This window comes from Ambystoma mexicanum, chromosome 4p (genome assembly GCF_040938575.1).
Source record: "Ambystoma mexicanum isolate Mex_15411 chromosome 4p, UKY_AmexF1_1, whole genome shotgun sequence".
NCBI classification, from domain to species: Eukaryota; Metazoa; Chordata; class Amphibia; order Caudata; family Ambystomatidae; genus Ambystoma; species Ambystoma mexicanum.
The window spans coordinates 693,113,075-693,131,710 of record NC_090927.1 but is presented as its reverse complement, the minus strand read 5'-3'; the positions used below and the strand labels follow the sequence as shown (position 1 = coordinate 693,131,710).

Sequence of the window (18,636 nt, the reverse complement as noted above, 5' to 3'; positions counted from 1 at the left end):
AGCAGATACTCAGGAAATTAGTTGCTGAAGATGGAAGGAACTGGGATGACCTGATTCCCTAGGCTTTTTTTGCCATAATGAAGACCCCACAATTTTCAACAGGTTTTTCTCCCTTCGAATCGGTGTATGGAAAAAACCATAGAGATGTTCTCGGCACCATGCTAGAAGAGTGGGAGGGGCCAAATGGCCATCCTCAACATCACACAAGAAGAGTGACAGCCGACAGACCAGTGACCATCACATGGTATGAAACACTGACAAATACATTGCAACGGTCCGACAGCTGGTGAGATCTCATGGCAGAGGCCGAGAGCCGGCAAGAGACCCTACAATAACAAAGCCCAACTGTGTACCTTCCAAGTGTGGGACCAACTGTTGGTGCAGTTCAAAACAAATTGTTGGCCTGGTGGCATGGGCCTTACACAATCACCAGGAAAGTCTCCCCACTAACCTATAAGGTACAGCGGACAGACCAAGTAAAACACTCCCAATTAAACCCTACTAACAAGCTCAATGCATGGAAGGAGATGAGCAATCTGCACCTATTTGTATTATATGCAATAATACCAGAAGGTCCTCTGCCACTGGAAGTACACAGAGTAGTCATCCCCACAGGGCTCAGCATATCCGAGAACACCAGGAACTTGTCCAGTGAATCAGCAGATACGGCAATGTAGTCTTCATAAAACTAGGATGTGTTCAAGGAGTAGTCCACCAAATCCGCACTGTGAAAAACCAAGGGTTTTTACCTGCCTACACCCCGGGGATCTTCTATGCAGGTAACCCTGGGGGTGGACAAGTAAGGGAGTATCACCTGGGTGGAGGGTTCTGGGGGATTGGGAAAGGAGGGCCCAAGGGCAAGACATGGTATTCCTCACCTTTTTAGTTCTGGCCTACCCTACCCGGCCTCTACTGTTGTACGTTATTGTCATGCTTGTCCTACTTTACACCAACACCTTCCAAGAAATATTCACTTTCGGAGGAAAGTAAGGGGAGGTGAAATCTCAGGACAGCAAATCCCTTCTACTAACTTACCCTCCAGTCTCTCTAATAGTAAACCCGATGGTCAGACTCCTTCTTTTCCTTCCCTATTAACCCCATCCACTGAGACTACGAGGGTGAAAACACTGAAGCCCCCCATCTCTGATTATCATTATACTGATACAAGAAGTAGGAAAAGGCTGGACACCTCATACCTTATCATTGAGAGGTAAAAGAGAAAGTTAAACTCTTCCTATCAATAGAACACCCCTAGACCAGAAATATGGTACCCCCCCTTCTTTATGATGACTTTCCTAACCCCCCTCTCCCTCAGCCTTCCTAGGATGTATTCAGGCACATTCTGCTATTTTCCCCAAACAACACTTACGTACTGGGACGAAGAAGAGGAGATCAAGAGGAGTACAGCTTTCCCATGAGAAACACCATTCAAGTACTGAGAAGAAGATGCAGATCAAGGCACATCAACCTCTCAATTTTCCATGTCCCCTTAACAACGCCAGGTAATTGACTTTCACTATGCACACCTGCATCCTGTAAGACCTTTAAACCAGTATAAAAAGGACCCAAGCACTGGTGGAACCGAACAGGAAGGTGGATGGACGTCGCAGCTGAGCCAGAGTATCCCAGGACCAGGCGACAGAGAGTGGGACACTGAGACGCTTGCCCATGCAGAGTAAGGCAGGGAGGAAGCGTGACGAGGGACCCGTGTCTCCAAGGAGCCGAAGACCGGAATTGGGAGGTGACGCAATTCCTACAACACTGTGTGAATTGCTAATTCCCCTGGGCAGTGAGAAAGAGCCCAGGAGTATCTGAGGGGCAGGGAGCGATACCCTGATCTAAGTGGTTGACGCTGAAGCCAGCAGAAGCAACCACATGAACGGTGAGTTTCTCTAAGTGAAAGAAACCCAGTATGCGAGTCAGGGCTGCTATCGCTACACTGTGTCTGCATGCAGGCGACACGCTAATGAAAGCTCTTGCTATTGCTACAGTGTGTTTGAGTGAACACTTGCAGGCGGCATGCTAATAAAGGCTTGTAATGGAAGCAAAGCGGAAGTGTATAGAAATTAACTATTGACACGAGAAACAAAGTAACAGAGTGGTCGCGTACATGAGTGTACATTCTTGAAAGACTCTGTGGTTGGATGTGAGAAACCCGAGGGTGTTCTCCCAATAAGACCCCGGAATTCCCTTATTCAGGTGGCCAGGACACAGCCATTGCAGTTGGATCCAGTTCCTGGGGGTGGACATGTGGGGGAGGATCAACTGGATAGGGGAACCCGGTTTTATGTCAAGGGAAATACCCCAGGTGAAATGTGGTATGGCACAAGCCAGGGAGAAGTAGAGAAGAGCGAACTCCCTCAAACCTTTATAGGCTGTTATACATCTGCCCCGCTTATTTTCATTCAATCCCTGTGGCCCGAATCCAATGATCCCTCCGTCCAACATCCTGTTATATCAAAGAACTATCCCCTTCAGAATCCCTATTTTCCTGTTCCCTACCTGTATACTCCTGGCCACTCTTTTCCACATCCCTCTAGTCCGTATTCCCCGTGCTTCCCATTTTCACAAAAGAAACACTACCATTCCCACAATTCCTATGTTCTGTCCTCCATCCTTATTTCTTCCATTTCACAAACCCTACCCATTCTGTTCTTCTTATTTTACTACACAACCCCCTTTTTACAATAACACTGTTTCTCAATCTTATGTAAAACATTCCAACATGAATACTGTTTTTCAGACTGATCATGTATACCTGACATATCCCATCGCGAAGGTCAGGCTAGTCAGGCAATTGACTCAAATCACACACACCTGATGGCCCTTCCCTTTCCCCAAAGGGATAAAAGGTGGAGCAGGAGGAAGGAATGTGAGCAAGGCGAGAACGGCGAATGCGAAAGACTGCACAACAAGACAGCTAAACCAAGGCGGCAGTTGAGACGAAAGAGAAAGGCGACGGGAAGAGAGAGGGAGGCGAGGAGAGAAAGAACCTTGCCCTTTTCATCCCAGGTCTGTGGAACCTAGAGCCTAAAACCATGGACAATAGCGCAAGTGTCCTGGAGTAGATGTGAGCGGTACACAGGGCGAGCTTATGGTGATCAGCAGGAGCGAGGGAAGCTCCTGCGCCCGTGGTACCAGCCTTGACTCCACAAAGAAACAGAATGCCGGGTGCTGAAGCACATCCAGTGAGTCGAGAGAAGAATCAAGAGAATCCGGGAGGTGTTGAATGAGAATTGCAAAAAGGCAAGTTTTGGAAACTAAAGTAATGAATTTTAATTGAACTGTGAAGTGCGAAGGGGAGATCAGCGACAGAGGGAAACCAACACCACGTGGGTGTAAATTCAAGAGACTCTGGTTGTGCCCCATATTGAGAAACTACAGAAACCAGAAGGCCATAGGAAGGCCGCCAAAAGAATACAAAGTGGTCATACGTGAGGGTCGAGCAAAAGCCCAGTACATTAGAAAGACTTTGATTCGAGATTTCCAAAGAAGGGAAGTGAATCCCATAAAATAGTAGAGTACAGAGAAGGATCCGAGCCCAGGCAACGAGATCTGGGGTGAAGTCAAAGTCGATCTTGGCAGTCAAGAGACGTCCGAGCCCAAACAAGGGAGATCCAGGGATGATCCGGGGTGAAGTCGTCACCCAAGGGCTGGAATGTGAAACGGTCCACGCCCAAAGGAGGGAGATCCAAGGAGTTAAGCTTTCACCCAAAGTTGGTGATCGAAAGGGGTCAGCCTAGAAGAGGGGCACCCAGGGGTGAAGTCATCACCCAAGTTGAACTGGTGTAAAAGAATACAGGTAAAAAAGGGTCAGCCCAGGAAAGGGGGACATAGGGGAACGTAGGGTGAAGCCGTCACCCTATCAGATCTTGTAAAGAATCACTATTTGAAAAGGGGTCCGCCCAGAAGAGGGGGAGTCAAGGGTGAAGCCACCACCCTATCGAAAAGTGTGAAATATGATAGAAAAGGGGTCAGCCCAGAAGAGGGGGAACCAGGGGGAAAACCATCACCCATAGTGAACTGTGGAACGATCTTTCATTTGTTAAAGGAACCTTTCATTTATTGTTTGAACACTTCAGGCCTGGAGGCGAGAAACTTTCTAAGAAAACGAAACTTGGCCATTGACGTCTTGAGAACTACCATTGAAACTGTCATCTCTTTCTTTCTTTCCTTCTTAAAAATTAACCCAACCCCTTTTGTAATTAGCGTAAGGAATTGGCAATAGGTTTTCTTAGTATAGGTCTTTTTATTTGACTTGACATCACTAGGATTGCCTTATTTTTCATTTGATGGTCGACGCCTGTCCCCATCATAGATTTAGGTTCAGCATTTTTACAACCCTCATACAATTTTCATTGTTCCAAATAAACACCTTTGAACTGTGCTCACTTGTGTCTTGACTTACTTGTGTCACCATGAGTTTCTCACAATGAGGAGCTCCTGTGTGGAAGAGGGGAGCTGTGTGAAAACTGAAGGGGAGCAAAGTCTCAAAAGCAAGTGAGAAGCTCCTGTAAGGAAAAGGGGAGCTGTGGAAAAGTGAAGTGGGAGCAATATTCCAGAGTAAACCGAAAGAGACTTTTCAAGAGTACAAAGATGCATTGGGGTAGCCCCTAAGCAGGAGGTTGATCCAGGACGGCCACAGGGACACCACAAGGAAAACGGAAAGTAAAGGGGAAGACTTTCCGAGAGCATGAACTAAAGGTGCATTACAGTGGCCAGGCAGGAGCTTGATCCAGGATAAACATTGAACAAGTAAGGCACCTGGTTGCTCGACCTGTAGTGGGTGGACCATGCGGTCTGACAACTGTGCCATGACCAAGGGGTCCTCCGCTGCATGATGAACGGTGAACAGAACTGTAATATTATACAAGAGGCAATGGTGAGCCAGTTATCCAGTTATATATTTTGTGGTTATAGACCAGTCAAGAGGGTCTGGATCAGGCCTAGGGATCCTGAGAGACCTGCCACAGAAGAATACCCTGACAACAGAGGGTATTGTGAACTTTGATCCAGTCAATCAGACTTGCCAAGAGAATCCTAAGACTTTGTGGAACTTTCTAAATCTGAGTGCTTTGAACTTGGGAGAGGGAGCTGCAGAGGAGCTCCACTGTTATACTAACTTTATTCTTGAACATTTTGTGAGTACTTTGAAATTGGGGAAGGGAGCCACAGAAAAGTTCCATTGTCTCACTAATTATACTTTGAACACTATTGAGTTGGCCAAATCCCATTCACCCTGTTATTCTGTAAAGGTGAGGGTAAGTCTAGGTTTTGACGCAGACAGACTTTGACCTTTGACTGACAGGCTTAGACTCTCCTTAGTTTACATTTTTTTAGGCAACATTGAAAGATCAGAGTTAGGGCAAGTTAATTATTTTCCCATCCTGACCACTGAAATAAAGGTTTCTGAAACTCTAACTGTCTGTCTGTGTCATCATGATACCATGCCTGTTTCACAACGCACGCTCCCAGGAAGAGCAATCGAGTTAAAGCTCCATCGACAGCCAGAAACCCGGAAACAGATTATCTGTGGTGAGTTGAGGAAGATGGTCAACTTGGGAGTGATAAAGAAGTCCCATAGTGTTAGTCATCTCTAGTGACACGTGTACCTAAACGTGTACCTAAACCAGACCAAACATTGAGGTTTTGCTTCATCTACAGATGCTTGAATCTAATCCTGCAATTTGACACCTACCCAGTGCCAAAGTTAGTTGAGCGGCTAGGACCGGCAAAATTCACATCAAGCCTCGACCTAACCCAGGGCTGCTGGGTGGTGCCCCTAGATGAGGAGGCAAAACCCAAGATGACCTTCTCCACTCCGAAGGTCTTATACAAGTTAACTGTGCTACCCTTCGGGCTCCATGGGGCTCCAGCTACATTTCAACTTCTAATGGACCAGGTCCTAGCCCCCTGCCAAACCTTTGCCGGAGCATACTTGGATGACATCTTAGTTACAGTTCATGCTGGGAAGAACACCTTTAGCACTACACAATGGTCTGCAGTCAGCTCACTTGACAGCCAACCCTGCTAAGTGCCATCTTATCGTGGATCGGAAATGTACTTACACAAAGTGCCAAAGTAGAAGCTATACGAGTGGTACAAAGACTGATCAAGGAAAGGGACCTAAAGGCTATTTGAGGCTTGGTTGTTAACTACTGGCGTTTCATATTAAAGTTTCCAGAAACCCTTAAGTCCCTTAACCTACAGGCTTAAAAAAGCACATCCTAATATCCTTAAATGGGATGACACAACCCCAGCAAGGTTTCGACCAGCTTAGGGTTGCCCGATGTAGAAGGCCTGCCCTTATACACAAATTTAGTAAGGAGTTCATTGTGCAAACAGATGCCTTAACTGGCTTTGGGGCTGTAGTATCGCTGGTGGAGGATGGGGAAGCAAAACCACCATATACGTTATCTAAATACTACACCCACGAGAGATTAGCTTTCTGATTGTGAAATCTGAAGCTCTTGCCATTAAATGGGACGCATACAGTCTCTGTTATTATATAACGGGTCAAAAATTAAAGCTGGTAACAGATCAAGCTCCTCTGATCTGGATGGTCAGGAACAAAGACACTAATCTTAACTTCAAACACTGGGCAGGAACAAAGCAAGCGATTGTGGATTTCTTTTCCCGATACACAATGACAGACACCCTGTTAGAGCAGGAAGAATAAAAGGGGGCTTAGAAGAATGGGTGGAGGTGTGTTACAAATCCAGTAACCTAGCCTTGTCAAGAGGGTCTGGGAACCCCTCTCAGTGGGGCGTGGGAGGCTTACCAGGGAGGAATCCAGAGCCAGTCCCACCACTCGGGTGGACGGTGGCAGCAGACAGTGCCCCAATTCCTAATTGCCACACTGAATGCCAAGATGTTTCTGTGCTGACCACTATGTACTCAAGCCTTGCCTCATGTAGCAGAAACTTGACAATGTTTTTCTCTTGAACTTAGAGTTTCAGCAACAGAAGTACAGCCAAAACCAGAAGAGCAATTAAACACCTCCACTTGTCACTGTAGGAATGACCAGATATGAGAGAAAGTACCCTTGAAGGGAGAGGAACCCGAAGCACGGTCAGTGAAGTATGCCAGGAGTACTGGTACAGCCCGAGAGGCTGCATCCCTACACTGCAACACAAAAAACACAGCAAAGCTGTTGAGTACTGTTGGCAACCTTGAACATAAGTACAGAGGCCCCTTTGGCCTCTGGGGACCCAGAGGGGAATTGGGTTGACCCTCCCCTGCAGACTTAGCAGGAGATCCCAGGGAACAGGATCCCGGACCACAGACATGAATATTGGCCTTTCCGGGCTACATACCTCAGTATGTGGTTATGCTGCAGAGTTTCTGAGCAGGAGAAAGAAGCTTACCCAACCCGTTGCAGGTCGCCTAGACCACTAGGGTGCCAAGGGGAGAAAGAACCACCTTTCCTCAACATACTTTTCAGGAGACTGCAAAAGAATGGGTCACGGAACACAAACTCGAACATTGCACTTCTTAAGCCACCACCTTTGGTACAAAGCAAGCCCACACTGGCAAACTCGGTGGGGCTTGTCCACATTTTTATCTTCTTATCGTTATACACATGCCTTGGGTGGTGAAGATGGGGCCAGATTGGCCAGGAAGAGCTTACCAATCCTGGGAGAGACAGGGAAATGTATGCGGGACCAGAATCGGGAAGTGTGGATTTTTCGGGTGAAGTCACAGGTGGAGGTGAAAGACAACCAAGAGACCAGCAGGAGATGTGAAGGAGCGGCAGAGTGAGGAGACACATTTTGGAACAAATGAGGTATTGGCTTAGGAGTTTGCAGTTTGGGGTAGTAGTGTGGAGGAGGGAGTAGTAGTGTGGAGGAGGGAGTAGTAGTGTGGAGGAGGGAGTAGTGGAAGTTTGGAGGAGGAGGTACTAGTGGTGCAGTGAAGGGAGTAGTGGTGCGAAGGAGGGAGGAGTGGTACAGGTGGTGGAAGAAATAGTAGTTTCAGAGCGAGGGATAATATCAAAGGGTGGAGGTGAATCCTCGGATGAGTGAAACACTGGAACGATAGAAGATCAGTGGGAGGAGTAAGGCGAAGACACTGTACAGTAAGTGTAGTAAGGAAGAGGTGAGAGTGTGTGTGTCGTAGAAAAGGCCTGAATCGAAAAGTGTAATTGGAAGACACCATCCCAAACTCCCATTAGATCACTAACCACTGGACCGAGTGTGGATAGATAGGAAGTGCCTGAAAGAGTTCAGACAGCTCGCATTTCGACCACCCCCTCAAGTGCAAGCCAGCTTCGTGAAAGTAGGGTGTCAACATTTGGTAGCACTGACCAGGGAATACACATGCATGGGTTACGGACGAGGGTCATAACAAGATGGGAGAGAGAGAGAGACCTCCCAGGGCCCACAACGGTTTTAATAAAAAAAAAGCCTTCAACCATTGGTACGACTCAGAGGAGGGGCTTAAACTTTCTGAATTGCAAAGAAAGATGAAATACAAATTTGTGGGTTTGTGGTATGGGACATTTTTGAGAGGTCGTGGGTTACACCTGTCATTATGCATGTGGCACTCGAGGTTAAATGTTAAAGGTATTTGCACCGCGCACCGTCACCAACGGAGTAGGTTGATGGAATGTAATAAATGTGAGATGATCGTAATGGACACTTTTGGGTTGATGAGTGCCACTAATGAGCTAGAGGTATGGCGCATACGTGCATACTTTAGGAACTGTACTTCCTAGATGTATGGCATGGTGCAATATTAAGTTGCCAGCATGTGGAGCCTCTGAGATGCCATGGTGCACTTCCAATTTGATACCTGGGGGCATGACTAAGCTGATGAAAAAGGAACATCTAGGCGGGTGGAATGGTTCAAGTCTGACATAGGGGAACATGGTGTCTCTGAGCTGAAGCCATTGGGTACCTTTGGGCATCTCTAAGTCATGGGACACCCAGAATGTGCTAAATTGAGGTATTTCTGATCTGATTGCATGAATAACCTCTTGTCTGCTATGATTCCCCTTTGTGGGCAGAATGGATGTGTTGCTTCTTTTCCAGTGGCATGGGGGCACATTTTAAATAATTCATTTGGGCACTATTGAGACAGTGGCATGTGCCACATCCGGGCTAATGTCTACTTGGACAACATTTGAGTTCATCATGGGGTATGGTGGCATGGACAGTTCTGAAAAAGTAACATTTCATACCTTAGCTATCAATGGTGGATGCTTTTGTGCTGGCTGTATAGTGGGTCGTTGCGCTTGTGGGATGATACACTAGATCCTGTTGCAATGTGCACATTTGAGCTCAAGCCATGTGTTAACTCTAAATTGTTGTCATTGGGATTGTGTAACACCTCTGAGCCAGTGGCAACGTGATCTTTAAGCAGATGGTATGGAGCACATTGCACATGGAATGGGTTATCTCTCAGCTCATGGCCAAGTGCACTGTGGAACTATTGACATGAGGCACACACCATCACAGCATGAGACGCTCACATCAACTCCAGCAAGGCGCTCATACAGTTTCCCTCCAAACGGAAAATGGCATTGCATAGCTAGGCATAATTCAATCTCTGCCCTGTGCCATCTAGTGGTTTAATGGTAGCTGGTTTTGTTTTGAAAACTGTGAATAATGAATGCAAGCCTTACTGTGCTTGCTTGGTATAATGGAATCCAACATTCCTGGGGATAACAGATCCTGATGTTTATTTGCTAACTGGACATAATGGAACCTGGTAAGTAATACTTTAGTAACTGGGTTTAATGTATACTTTCACTGCTCTGCTAACTGGGTATAGTGGAAAATGTCACTGGTATGCGAACTTTGCTTTACTAAGTGCTCCTATTCTTGGCAAGGGTATGCGTATGGGCATTGGATGGCAGTGGGGCAAGTACCTGCGGTTTCAATAGCAATACCTGGACATTGGGAGAGCACCTGGATTTTAGAGAATATTCGTGAAATAGTGCAAGTTCTGTGGCTTGTGATGCTTTACCTGGAGTATCATAGTTATGGCTGGCATTTGGTGCAAATACAGGAGCAATTCATGCCGTACCTGACAGTGATCGTATTTCCTGGGCTCATGATGGCAGTAGTTGGTTAATGATTTGAGTACCTGGGGATATGCCTACAATTCCTATACATTCCTTATTCATCAACCAAAACTGTTTGCTTTGTCAATTGTTTTCAGAGGGACTGTAATTTGAAAATTTGAGAATGTTCTCATACTATTTGCCATTGCCCCTATTGTATGAAGAATCAAGGTTAAAGCAATGAAGGAAATGTATCACAATTGTGCTCGTCAATTTTTATATGTTTAAAAATGTTGGGAATACGGTTTGCTTTAAATGATCTAAAATGTGCACGTTCCAACTTATTAACATGGAATCTTATGGCAACTTTTTTTCATTAGGTTGGATTACCTTTCGAGTTGACTGTTCGTTCCAACAAACCCTTAATGGAGATAGACTATCAGGTAAGGGGGTTTATGGAAAGTGTTCACATTGGTTGGCCTTGCCAGGATTTCAACCTGCAGATCACAAACGGATTGCAGCAGTGAACGCTCAACCCGTTGGACTCTCTTACTGGCTATAAACGATCATATATCTTAAGCACACCTATCATATAACTTAAGCCCACTTGATCAAATAACTTGGCTTTACACATGCATAGTGAAGTGTACAATCACAACCTGCTTCCTCTTTTTTACTCTGGAATAGCTAGTTATTGTGTCATCCCTCTGAGCCCAGTGGCCGTGAATAAAGCTTTCAATTCTGTTTTTTTTTATTTCATACTCAGTGACGATCTAGGTTGTATGAAGCTGTTGACTTTAGAGACCATATCGCATAACAAGACCATCTGTTTCTCAGGTATTCTCACTCAACAATAGCTATAGGAATCTCGTGTATCTCTCAAAAGGGTAAGACCAACTGTTCGTATAAGTAGGGTTTCCATAGAGTATAAGAGGAAAAGCACAACAAACTGTATGAAAGAAAAAAGGTCCCACTGTGAAGTGTTGCACGGAGGATTTGTTTGTACTGGATGAATAAGACTTACATATAGTGGTTTACTTGTGGTGTTTTTTATGTTTCTTTTTTATACAATGTTTTATATGATGTGATCATGTTTATGACTGTGAAAAATAAATGTGGTGAATAAAATGTGGATTATTATAAATGTATTAAATCAAGATACCCATGTATTAAGAAGGTAGTGATCCCTACACGTGTACTCGGCTGTTTGAGATCAGTGAAAAAATAAAGAGAACAGTTACACTTTGTGGCATTACAAAAAAAGGAAAATACATGCTTTAAAGGTATTGCAAAGAATAAAACAATCAATGCAAGCAGTGTAGAAATGTGAATGGAGGTGTAAAGAGTGGGATCAAAAGATGTGTGCGGACGTGAAGAATGACCAGGACAAATGAGGAAAGAAAAGATCCGGTTGAGGCAGAGAGGAAGAGAGAGATGAATAAGGGAAGAGAAGTACCTCATATTTGGCATGGTTAAGGTGGAGGAAGCGGGAGTGCATCCAGGTCTGGATGGCAAGGAGACATTTGGACAGTTTTGCATGAAGAGGGTCTGAAAAGGAGAAGGGAAACGTGTCTGGGAATCGTTGGCATAGAAGTGGCAGGAGAGATAGAAAGAGCAATAAGATCAAATAGAGGGATAGTGTAAAGATAAAACTGAAGAGGGTTGAAATCAGAACGCTGTGGAGCACTGATGTGAGGGGGCAGAGAAGTAGAGAGTTTACCAGCCAAGGAGACTGAGTAGTTCCGGTTGTTTAAATAGAAGCAAAGCCACTGAAGGACAGAGTCTTCAACACCCAAGTGTGTAAAGAGTTGAAAGAACAAGACAGTGATCTATAATGTCACAAGAAACGGGTGGATCAGGGAGGACTAACATTGATGGTAGCTAAGTGTTGAGCAGAGAGCAAGAAGCTTGTGGCCTGGGGATTAACAGTTTCAGTAGAGTGATGAGGTCGAGATACAAAGTAATAGAGAGGAAGAGGAGAGTGTTGGTCCAGGAAACAGGAGACTTGAGCACAGACCACAAGTGCAAGGACTTTAGAGAGACTGGGAAAAAGAGCCCTAGGTCAGAAGAGAAGGGTCAGGAGACGTTTCCTTTAAAACGGGGACGGTAATGGCATGCTTGAAAACAGAGAAATGAAGCAGTAGAGACCTAGAAGATTGTGGTTGAGTAGGGAAGAAGAAATAATAAACTAGGGGAACGAGAGAGACGGGCAGAGGATTGTGAGGTGAGGCAATGGGATGAGACAGAGCTAACAAAGTAGCAATATCAGAGCCTGAGGAAAAAGGAGGAAAGGGGATTGGGAAGGGGGGGGGAAGAGTAACAAGGGGTCAAACAGGGCGAAAAGAAAAGCAGAAAGGAAGGGTGTAGTAGGAAGACTTTAAAAGGAAAGTAATTGGCGAAGTCAGAGGTAAAGTGAGGAGATGATGGAGAAGGATCAGGCGAGGGAGGAGTTAGTATATGATTGAGGAGTTGAAACAAATGCTTAAGATAAGAAGAAAAGGATAGAGCAGGGTCAGAAAGGTAGCTTTGAGCTTCAAGAAGAGTAGAATCCTAGGAGTAATGGAGCGAAGAAAGGAAAGCTAGGTCGGCAGAGGGCTTTTTCCCCCCAATGCCGTTCATTGCAGCAAAGTGAAATACAAAAAGCAAGAAGAAAGTCAAGGTTGGGGAACCTTGCAGGAAGGATAACTTGGGTTGAGAGGTGGGAGAAGTCCAGAGTGGAAAGGGGAAGCAGCTAGGTCAGGTGAGAGAAGTCAGCGAGTGAGGAAACAGAGGAAGAAACAGAAAAGACAAAAGAGGGAGTGTCGAAAAGTTGGTGATAACAGCAAAAAATGTAAAGGTAGAAAAAGAAAGCATGGGAGAAGGTCAGAGCAACATGTGGCCAGAGGAAAAGACAGTAAGAGTAGGGTAAGAGGCTGTTAGGGAGAATTCTCAAAAATGTGATAATTCCCTCCACCTTAGAGACCCCAACAACTTTGCTGGATTTTGAGGACTTGATTTTTTACCTGGAGAGAGTGAGACCCTTTTTCCCACTCTCTCATGTTTCTTAAATGTTAATTTTACATCTGTGTTTCTTTTGGTTATGGAGTCTGACACACTCCATAGGCATCATACTTTACAATTGTGTCACAGAGCACCTTCAGTGCAGTGGCACAGGGAAGTCTTTTAGATTTCCCAAGTTTTAAATACCTTCTCTGGGGTAAACTACTCTTTCCCAGAGCAGTAAAGTGAAATTGACTTTACTTAGCATTGTACTTGCTAGACCCTGCACACCCTATCTTACAATAGAGTGCTGGAGGGGTTACTTAGTATCCCCTATGTCTAAATGCTCATGTAACATATTTTATGTTACCCTTTCCTCACAGAATGGCTGGTGGCAGTGGTTTCGTTCCGAACTATCAGGGTTTGCATTTACTGCAGCTGTTCGCAGCTCTGTTAACGCTAACCGCAGGAGCTATCTTTTTCAAAATGGCGCAGAGCCATCTTTGACAAAATGATTCTGGTCTTTGTTTTTCGCCATGTCTTTGTGGAAAGGTCCTTCTAGAGATTTTCTCTGTGCGCCAAACCAGGTTTGGTCTCTTTGTTCATTTAGCCTTTGGCGGGCTTCAGGAGTGAAATCCGCCTCTGGCTCCAGATTGTCTGGGGTAGGCAGGAAGTCGGGGAGGTGCCCAAAACTCCCTGTGCTTAGTCTCCTAGGAGACGCAAATTCACTCTGGTGATTGGCTGGCGGACTGTCTGGCAAGGACAGCCACCCTGCTTGGTGAGTGACAGCTAGGCTGGAATGAATGGGCGAGAACTGAATAAAAGACGAGTCTTTTGGATTCGAAAGCAGAGTCGACCACTGGATGAAGGAACCGAAGAAGAGCTTGAAGAGGACGCCTGCTGCAACTCCTGCACTGTTAGTTTGCCCGGTGAAGCCCTGCTGCAGTGACTACTTGCCAAGTTCGTATCGACAGAGAAGCCCCTGCAAGGACGACTTCTCCCTTTGAGTTGGTGGGATCAATCAACTACGAAGTAAGCCACCTGGACACCCATCTGGGAGCTGGTTGAATTTCCTCAGAGTTGCTGCAGGAAACCGTATAGCCAGGAAGAGGGACACCAGATTGTGTGCATTACTTTTAAGCTGGCCTAAAGCTTTTGGAAGATCCTCTGGACTCCCACGAAGCAGCACTGACCAAGCCTGAGCCCCATCAGCAGAGTGCGGGACCCCAGAAGCAAGGACAGTCCACCTCGACAGCCAGGAACCCTGCTTATTGCTATTTGCTGTACTGCAAGTAGCTGAAACGCAAAACAGCCACTGAAAGTCAAGTTTGCCGGTTGCAAGTTTTGACAGTCCCAGTGCAGTGCAGGTGTCCCCCGACGTCCTCCCTCTTGTCCCCATGACTGAGGCCCACGAACAGTGAGATCTGCAAAGCTGCACAGGAACAGAAGTCCTCAGCTGCATCTTTTCTTCTTTACCAAGGTACCGTAAAACAAGTCTAAGAGAACGTACCTCTTACTTTAGAAGTGCTTGTAACTTCCACAGCTCACAAGTCTAATCAGCTTGTGGCCCTACATTTGATTCTTCTTTTCATCAGACTCCTAAGAACTTGTGCAGAGACTTTTCCATTACTTACCAGAAGTGTTTTATCCTATCCAAGACTTTTGCCCATTCACTTTGGCTTAGCCTAATAAATTTAATGACTCTTCTGGTGAACTCTAAAAGTATCTGCACTGCTTAGGAATATTTGTGGTCTCTTGTGTTCTAACAACCTTTGCCTTATACCAACTTTTAAAGAGTGTTCTGAATGTCAACAGTAAGATATTAATGTCCCCAGTACTCTTGTTACTTAAGTCACCTGTGGGTGTAGGTTGGGTATGTGGGTCATCTCAAACGGGTCTTCTCTGATTCAGAAACTCAAAGTGTACAGTATTGAAGTATATTTGTGTGCAATTATTCTATTGGTCCCTTCTGAAGAAGGCTTCATAACTGACTGATAAATACATTAATTCTTTATGCAAGAAACCTTGAGTGTAAGAGTTTATTTGAATACCTGTAACTGTGAATCTTTGTGTACCTCCACTACAGCTCACATTTCCCCTCTTGAGATAAGCCTCGCTGCTCAACACGCTACCAAAACTGTGTAGTACAAGCTTATACCAAAGGTTAGGTTGCCTATACCTCTAGTCATAGTTTGTAGTGTTCCCAGAGGGTACTGCATTCAAACTTTGCCTAACAGAGGCTATAGTGGGGAAAGAGCAAACATAAAATCAAGAGTTGAACCAGCATTTTGAGATGAGGAAGACTGAGAGATGGTGAGAGTCCCGAAGGAGAAGAAGACTGAGAGCGAATTGAGGTTGAGATTAATGTTACCAAGAAGAAGAAAAGGGAGCATTGAGGGGCAGAAGATAGGAAAGGAGAGAGTCGAGGACCTCACAGAAAGAGAAAAGGATATCTATAGCCAATAAGAAAAACAAGGGGAGAAGGTTTTAAAATGAGGCATAATTAAATGTAAGGGTTGAAAATGGTGGGAAGTTTGTTGGAGGGGGAAAGGGCCCAGCAGGAGTGATAGAAGATGCATACCCCCACTGCCTTTGCCAGAAAGTCGGGACTATGGGGGAAGCCAGTGCAGAAAGTGGACAGAGAGGAAGGGGTATACTAGTATTGGAGGGGGCAAACCAATCCAAGTCTTGTCAAAGATGGAAGAAGCATTGTATAGAGCAATGGAGCTAGTTGGAGCAGCAAGGGAAGAGGGTAGGGGTGGAGGGGATTGGATACATTGCAAAAAGAATAAAAAAGCGCAGGAGGACAAGAAGAACAGTGGACTGATATAGAATTAGACCTAGTGAGAGAAGCAGCAATGCAGAGAAGGGGTGGACAGAAGAGAAAACAGGTTAGACGGCAGAGTGAGGGGATCAATATGAGGACTGGCATGAATGGAATGACTAGAGCGCAAAGCCAGTGGCGAGGGTGGCAGGCGACACCCAAGGAAGCAAACAGAGAAAAGAAAAAACAGCCATAGCAGGGGTTGCAAAAGGAGAAAAGTCATTGGTGCGAGAAACATGCCTGGAAATGAACATGTAATATAGCCAGCTAAAGATTCAGAAACAGCGGCAAATAGGATGGGAAAGAGCCCTTAAAAATGAATTCCCTTTAATAAGGATCCCCTGGCACGAGGATCCCCAGCGGGATTGAATATCGCGTGGGTGCACTGACAGCGCAGTGCCAGTGAGTTTGAAGGGATAGCCCCTAAACGACAGCTGCCAGGTCGAAGGATGGAAGAGGGTCTTGATGGTGGCTCAACTGAAATGGCACCAATGTCCTCCTCTGATGATAGAAGCCGGACGTAGCCGCAGACGCACAGTCATATGAACCTGTCACTCGAGTGGACTGACAGCGCAAATTCAGTGAGGGAGGGAGGGAGCGTGGAGCGACAGAGGCACCAGATGTCCTGCCGCTGGACAGAAGAGGGACGTCTCGGACAGCTCACCTCAGATGATAGCAATGTGTGGCAGCAATTCTTTAAAAGAGAATGTATATGTTTACCAACTGCTCATGCATTTGCCTAATACAGTGGCATGTACATGTAGACCATACCACACGTTATGGCATAGCAGTAGGGGTGCAGGAAGCCTTTCCGTCCTTTTCCTTGTTAATGCAGGAAGTGGATGGAAAAAACAATTCGTCACCCTTATGTAACAGGTGCCAGGGAGTTCAAAACATGTCCTGCTTCTGCCTGTAAGCGCTTTGGACCCGATTGGCTATTGTTGCTTTGTTCCAGTGGTAATCGGTGGTTTTGTCAACCAGTTACCTCAACTACCTTTTGCCCAACTCTTGCCGGTCGTAGGGCCGACATACAAGCATTTGTATCTATATGTTAATGAGGGGATATGAGATGGGGTGGAGTGGAAGGACATGGGGTTAACCCCGTCCCTCATTAAAAGAGACAAATGTGTATGAACAATAAGGGTGAATAAAAAGGTGGGCGAGGCAGATGTGCTTGATTAAACCACATGGAACTTAGAGGTTTCTGACTCTTGATTAGGGGGCAGAAGTCCAATAGATTTCTCAGTCTGGTCATGGGAATATATAGAATATCTGACTTTTATTTTGCTCAATGTAGCTTTGTAAAAAAGTGGATTCCTGTAAGTGTAGCTTTAACAACAGGCTGGGTTTATACTAAAAGTTGAACATTTCAGTTTGGTCAGACTGTGTAAAAAGTACATTAATTATCGGCATTTGTGACTGAAGGTAAAATGCTGCTTTCCTCAGCTTTTCGAAAAGCCACTTATACCATCCCCTAAGGTTCTTGCAATCAATCAAACCTCGCATAAGGACCACATTGGACTCCCACCCTATACATTTAGATATACATCTAACAGGACTCTGCCCTGCCCTACCCGCCTGCTTGGCCAAGGCTCCTATCTAAGTATACACTTGGCACAGGCTTACCTTATGAGTCTGACTCCCTGGAAAGTCAGTGGCCGTCCTAGATCCTGGATTACAAAGCGTTTTGATCAGCTGCCCTCAAGGTTTCTTCAAGAATGCTACTCGGCTATCCTTAAACTCTAATAGTTATACTGCTCTATGGCAGGAATCTTCTCCTCTGCATAGCTTAAAGTGAACCTTTTTACGTGTCCGTATTTGGCGCCATTTTAAGTTTTGTAACGCACTTAATTGTTGAGACCTTTGAATAGGGTTTTTTTATTATTGTCTTAAAGAAATTCCACTTGAGGGTTTACCAAGGGATAGTGTCTTATTTGTAGCAAGCCCCAAACGTTTGCACCATTATTCTGTGGTGCCACAGTCTTTATTTACCAGTGTATTATATTACTCTATGTGCCTGTGTGTAGCGTGTTATACCTTGCTAGAGGTGTTAGTCTAATATTACCTTGCTAGAGGTGTTAGTCTAATATTACCTTGCATGACTTGGTATTAATACACAGCTCGCTTGTTCTTTGTCTCCAGTGAGTATGACTCACTAAAAGTATCCCATTGATGTCTTAAAACCATTATCCACCATATGTAGATCATACCATTTTCTGATCTGGAATATGCTTATGGAGTCTGTTTCAATATAATGTGCATGAATTGAAACATGTTGAGCAGGTGCCCTGGTTGTCGGCCATCACCCAGTAAGTAAAGGTTACCAGCAGTTAACGAGGAGCTATTACATAACGAGTCACAAATCTAACTTCCACACGGGACACACACTTTTAGCTTTTGTCCATTACATTCCTAACTGTGCATTACATGTCTTTCACATGTTACCTAACTCCCCTTGAAACACATTCCCAAACCCACACATTTAATGTCACGAAGTTATGTTTGTATGGCACTAGTTGGCCTCGGAAACCAAAGGCAGCTCAGGGTAGCTGTTAAGTGTCGAGATAAGGAGGATCTTCTAGGTTATAAAGAGGAGTGAAATAGCTCTCCACTGAGGGCAATTTCGAACCCTGGATGTGTAACACATCATAACGGTTAACAGTCTCTGTAGCAACATCCTGGAAGGTGGCAGGTGCTTTTGTTTAATGTTTTCAGTTCCCAAGGTGTCTATTGTTAACAATATCTGAAGTCTTCCTGCATTCATGGCTAGTTCATGCAAACTATAAAGTGTATAATGCTTCAAAAGGGCATGCTTCTACTTTTACGG

The 18,636-nt window shown here is 45.2% G+C and overlaps 1 protein-coding gene across 1 annotated transcript in view; it reads left to right on the top strand.

Moving 5' to 3' along the window:
• LOC138453423 (CD109 antigen-like) overlaps nucleotides 1-18,636 on the top strand; it is a 1,481,241-nt gene that overhangs the window by 513,458 nt on the left and 949,147 nt on the right. The window contains exon 13 of the mRNA XM_069606256.1: nucleotides 10,387-10,449. Coding sequence (XP_069462357.1) covers nucleotides 10,387-10,449 — 63 coding nt within the window. The remainder of the gene's footprint in view (nucleotides 1-10,386; nucleotides 10,450-18,636) is intronic.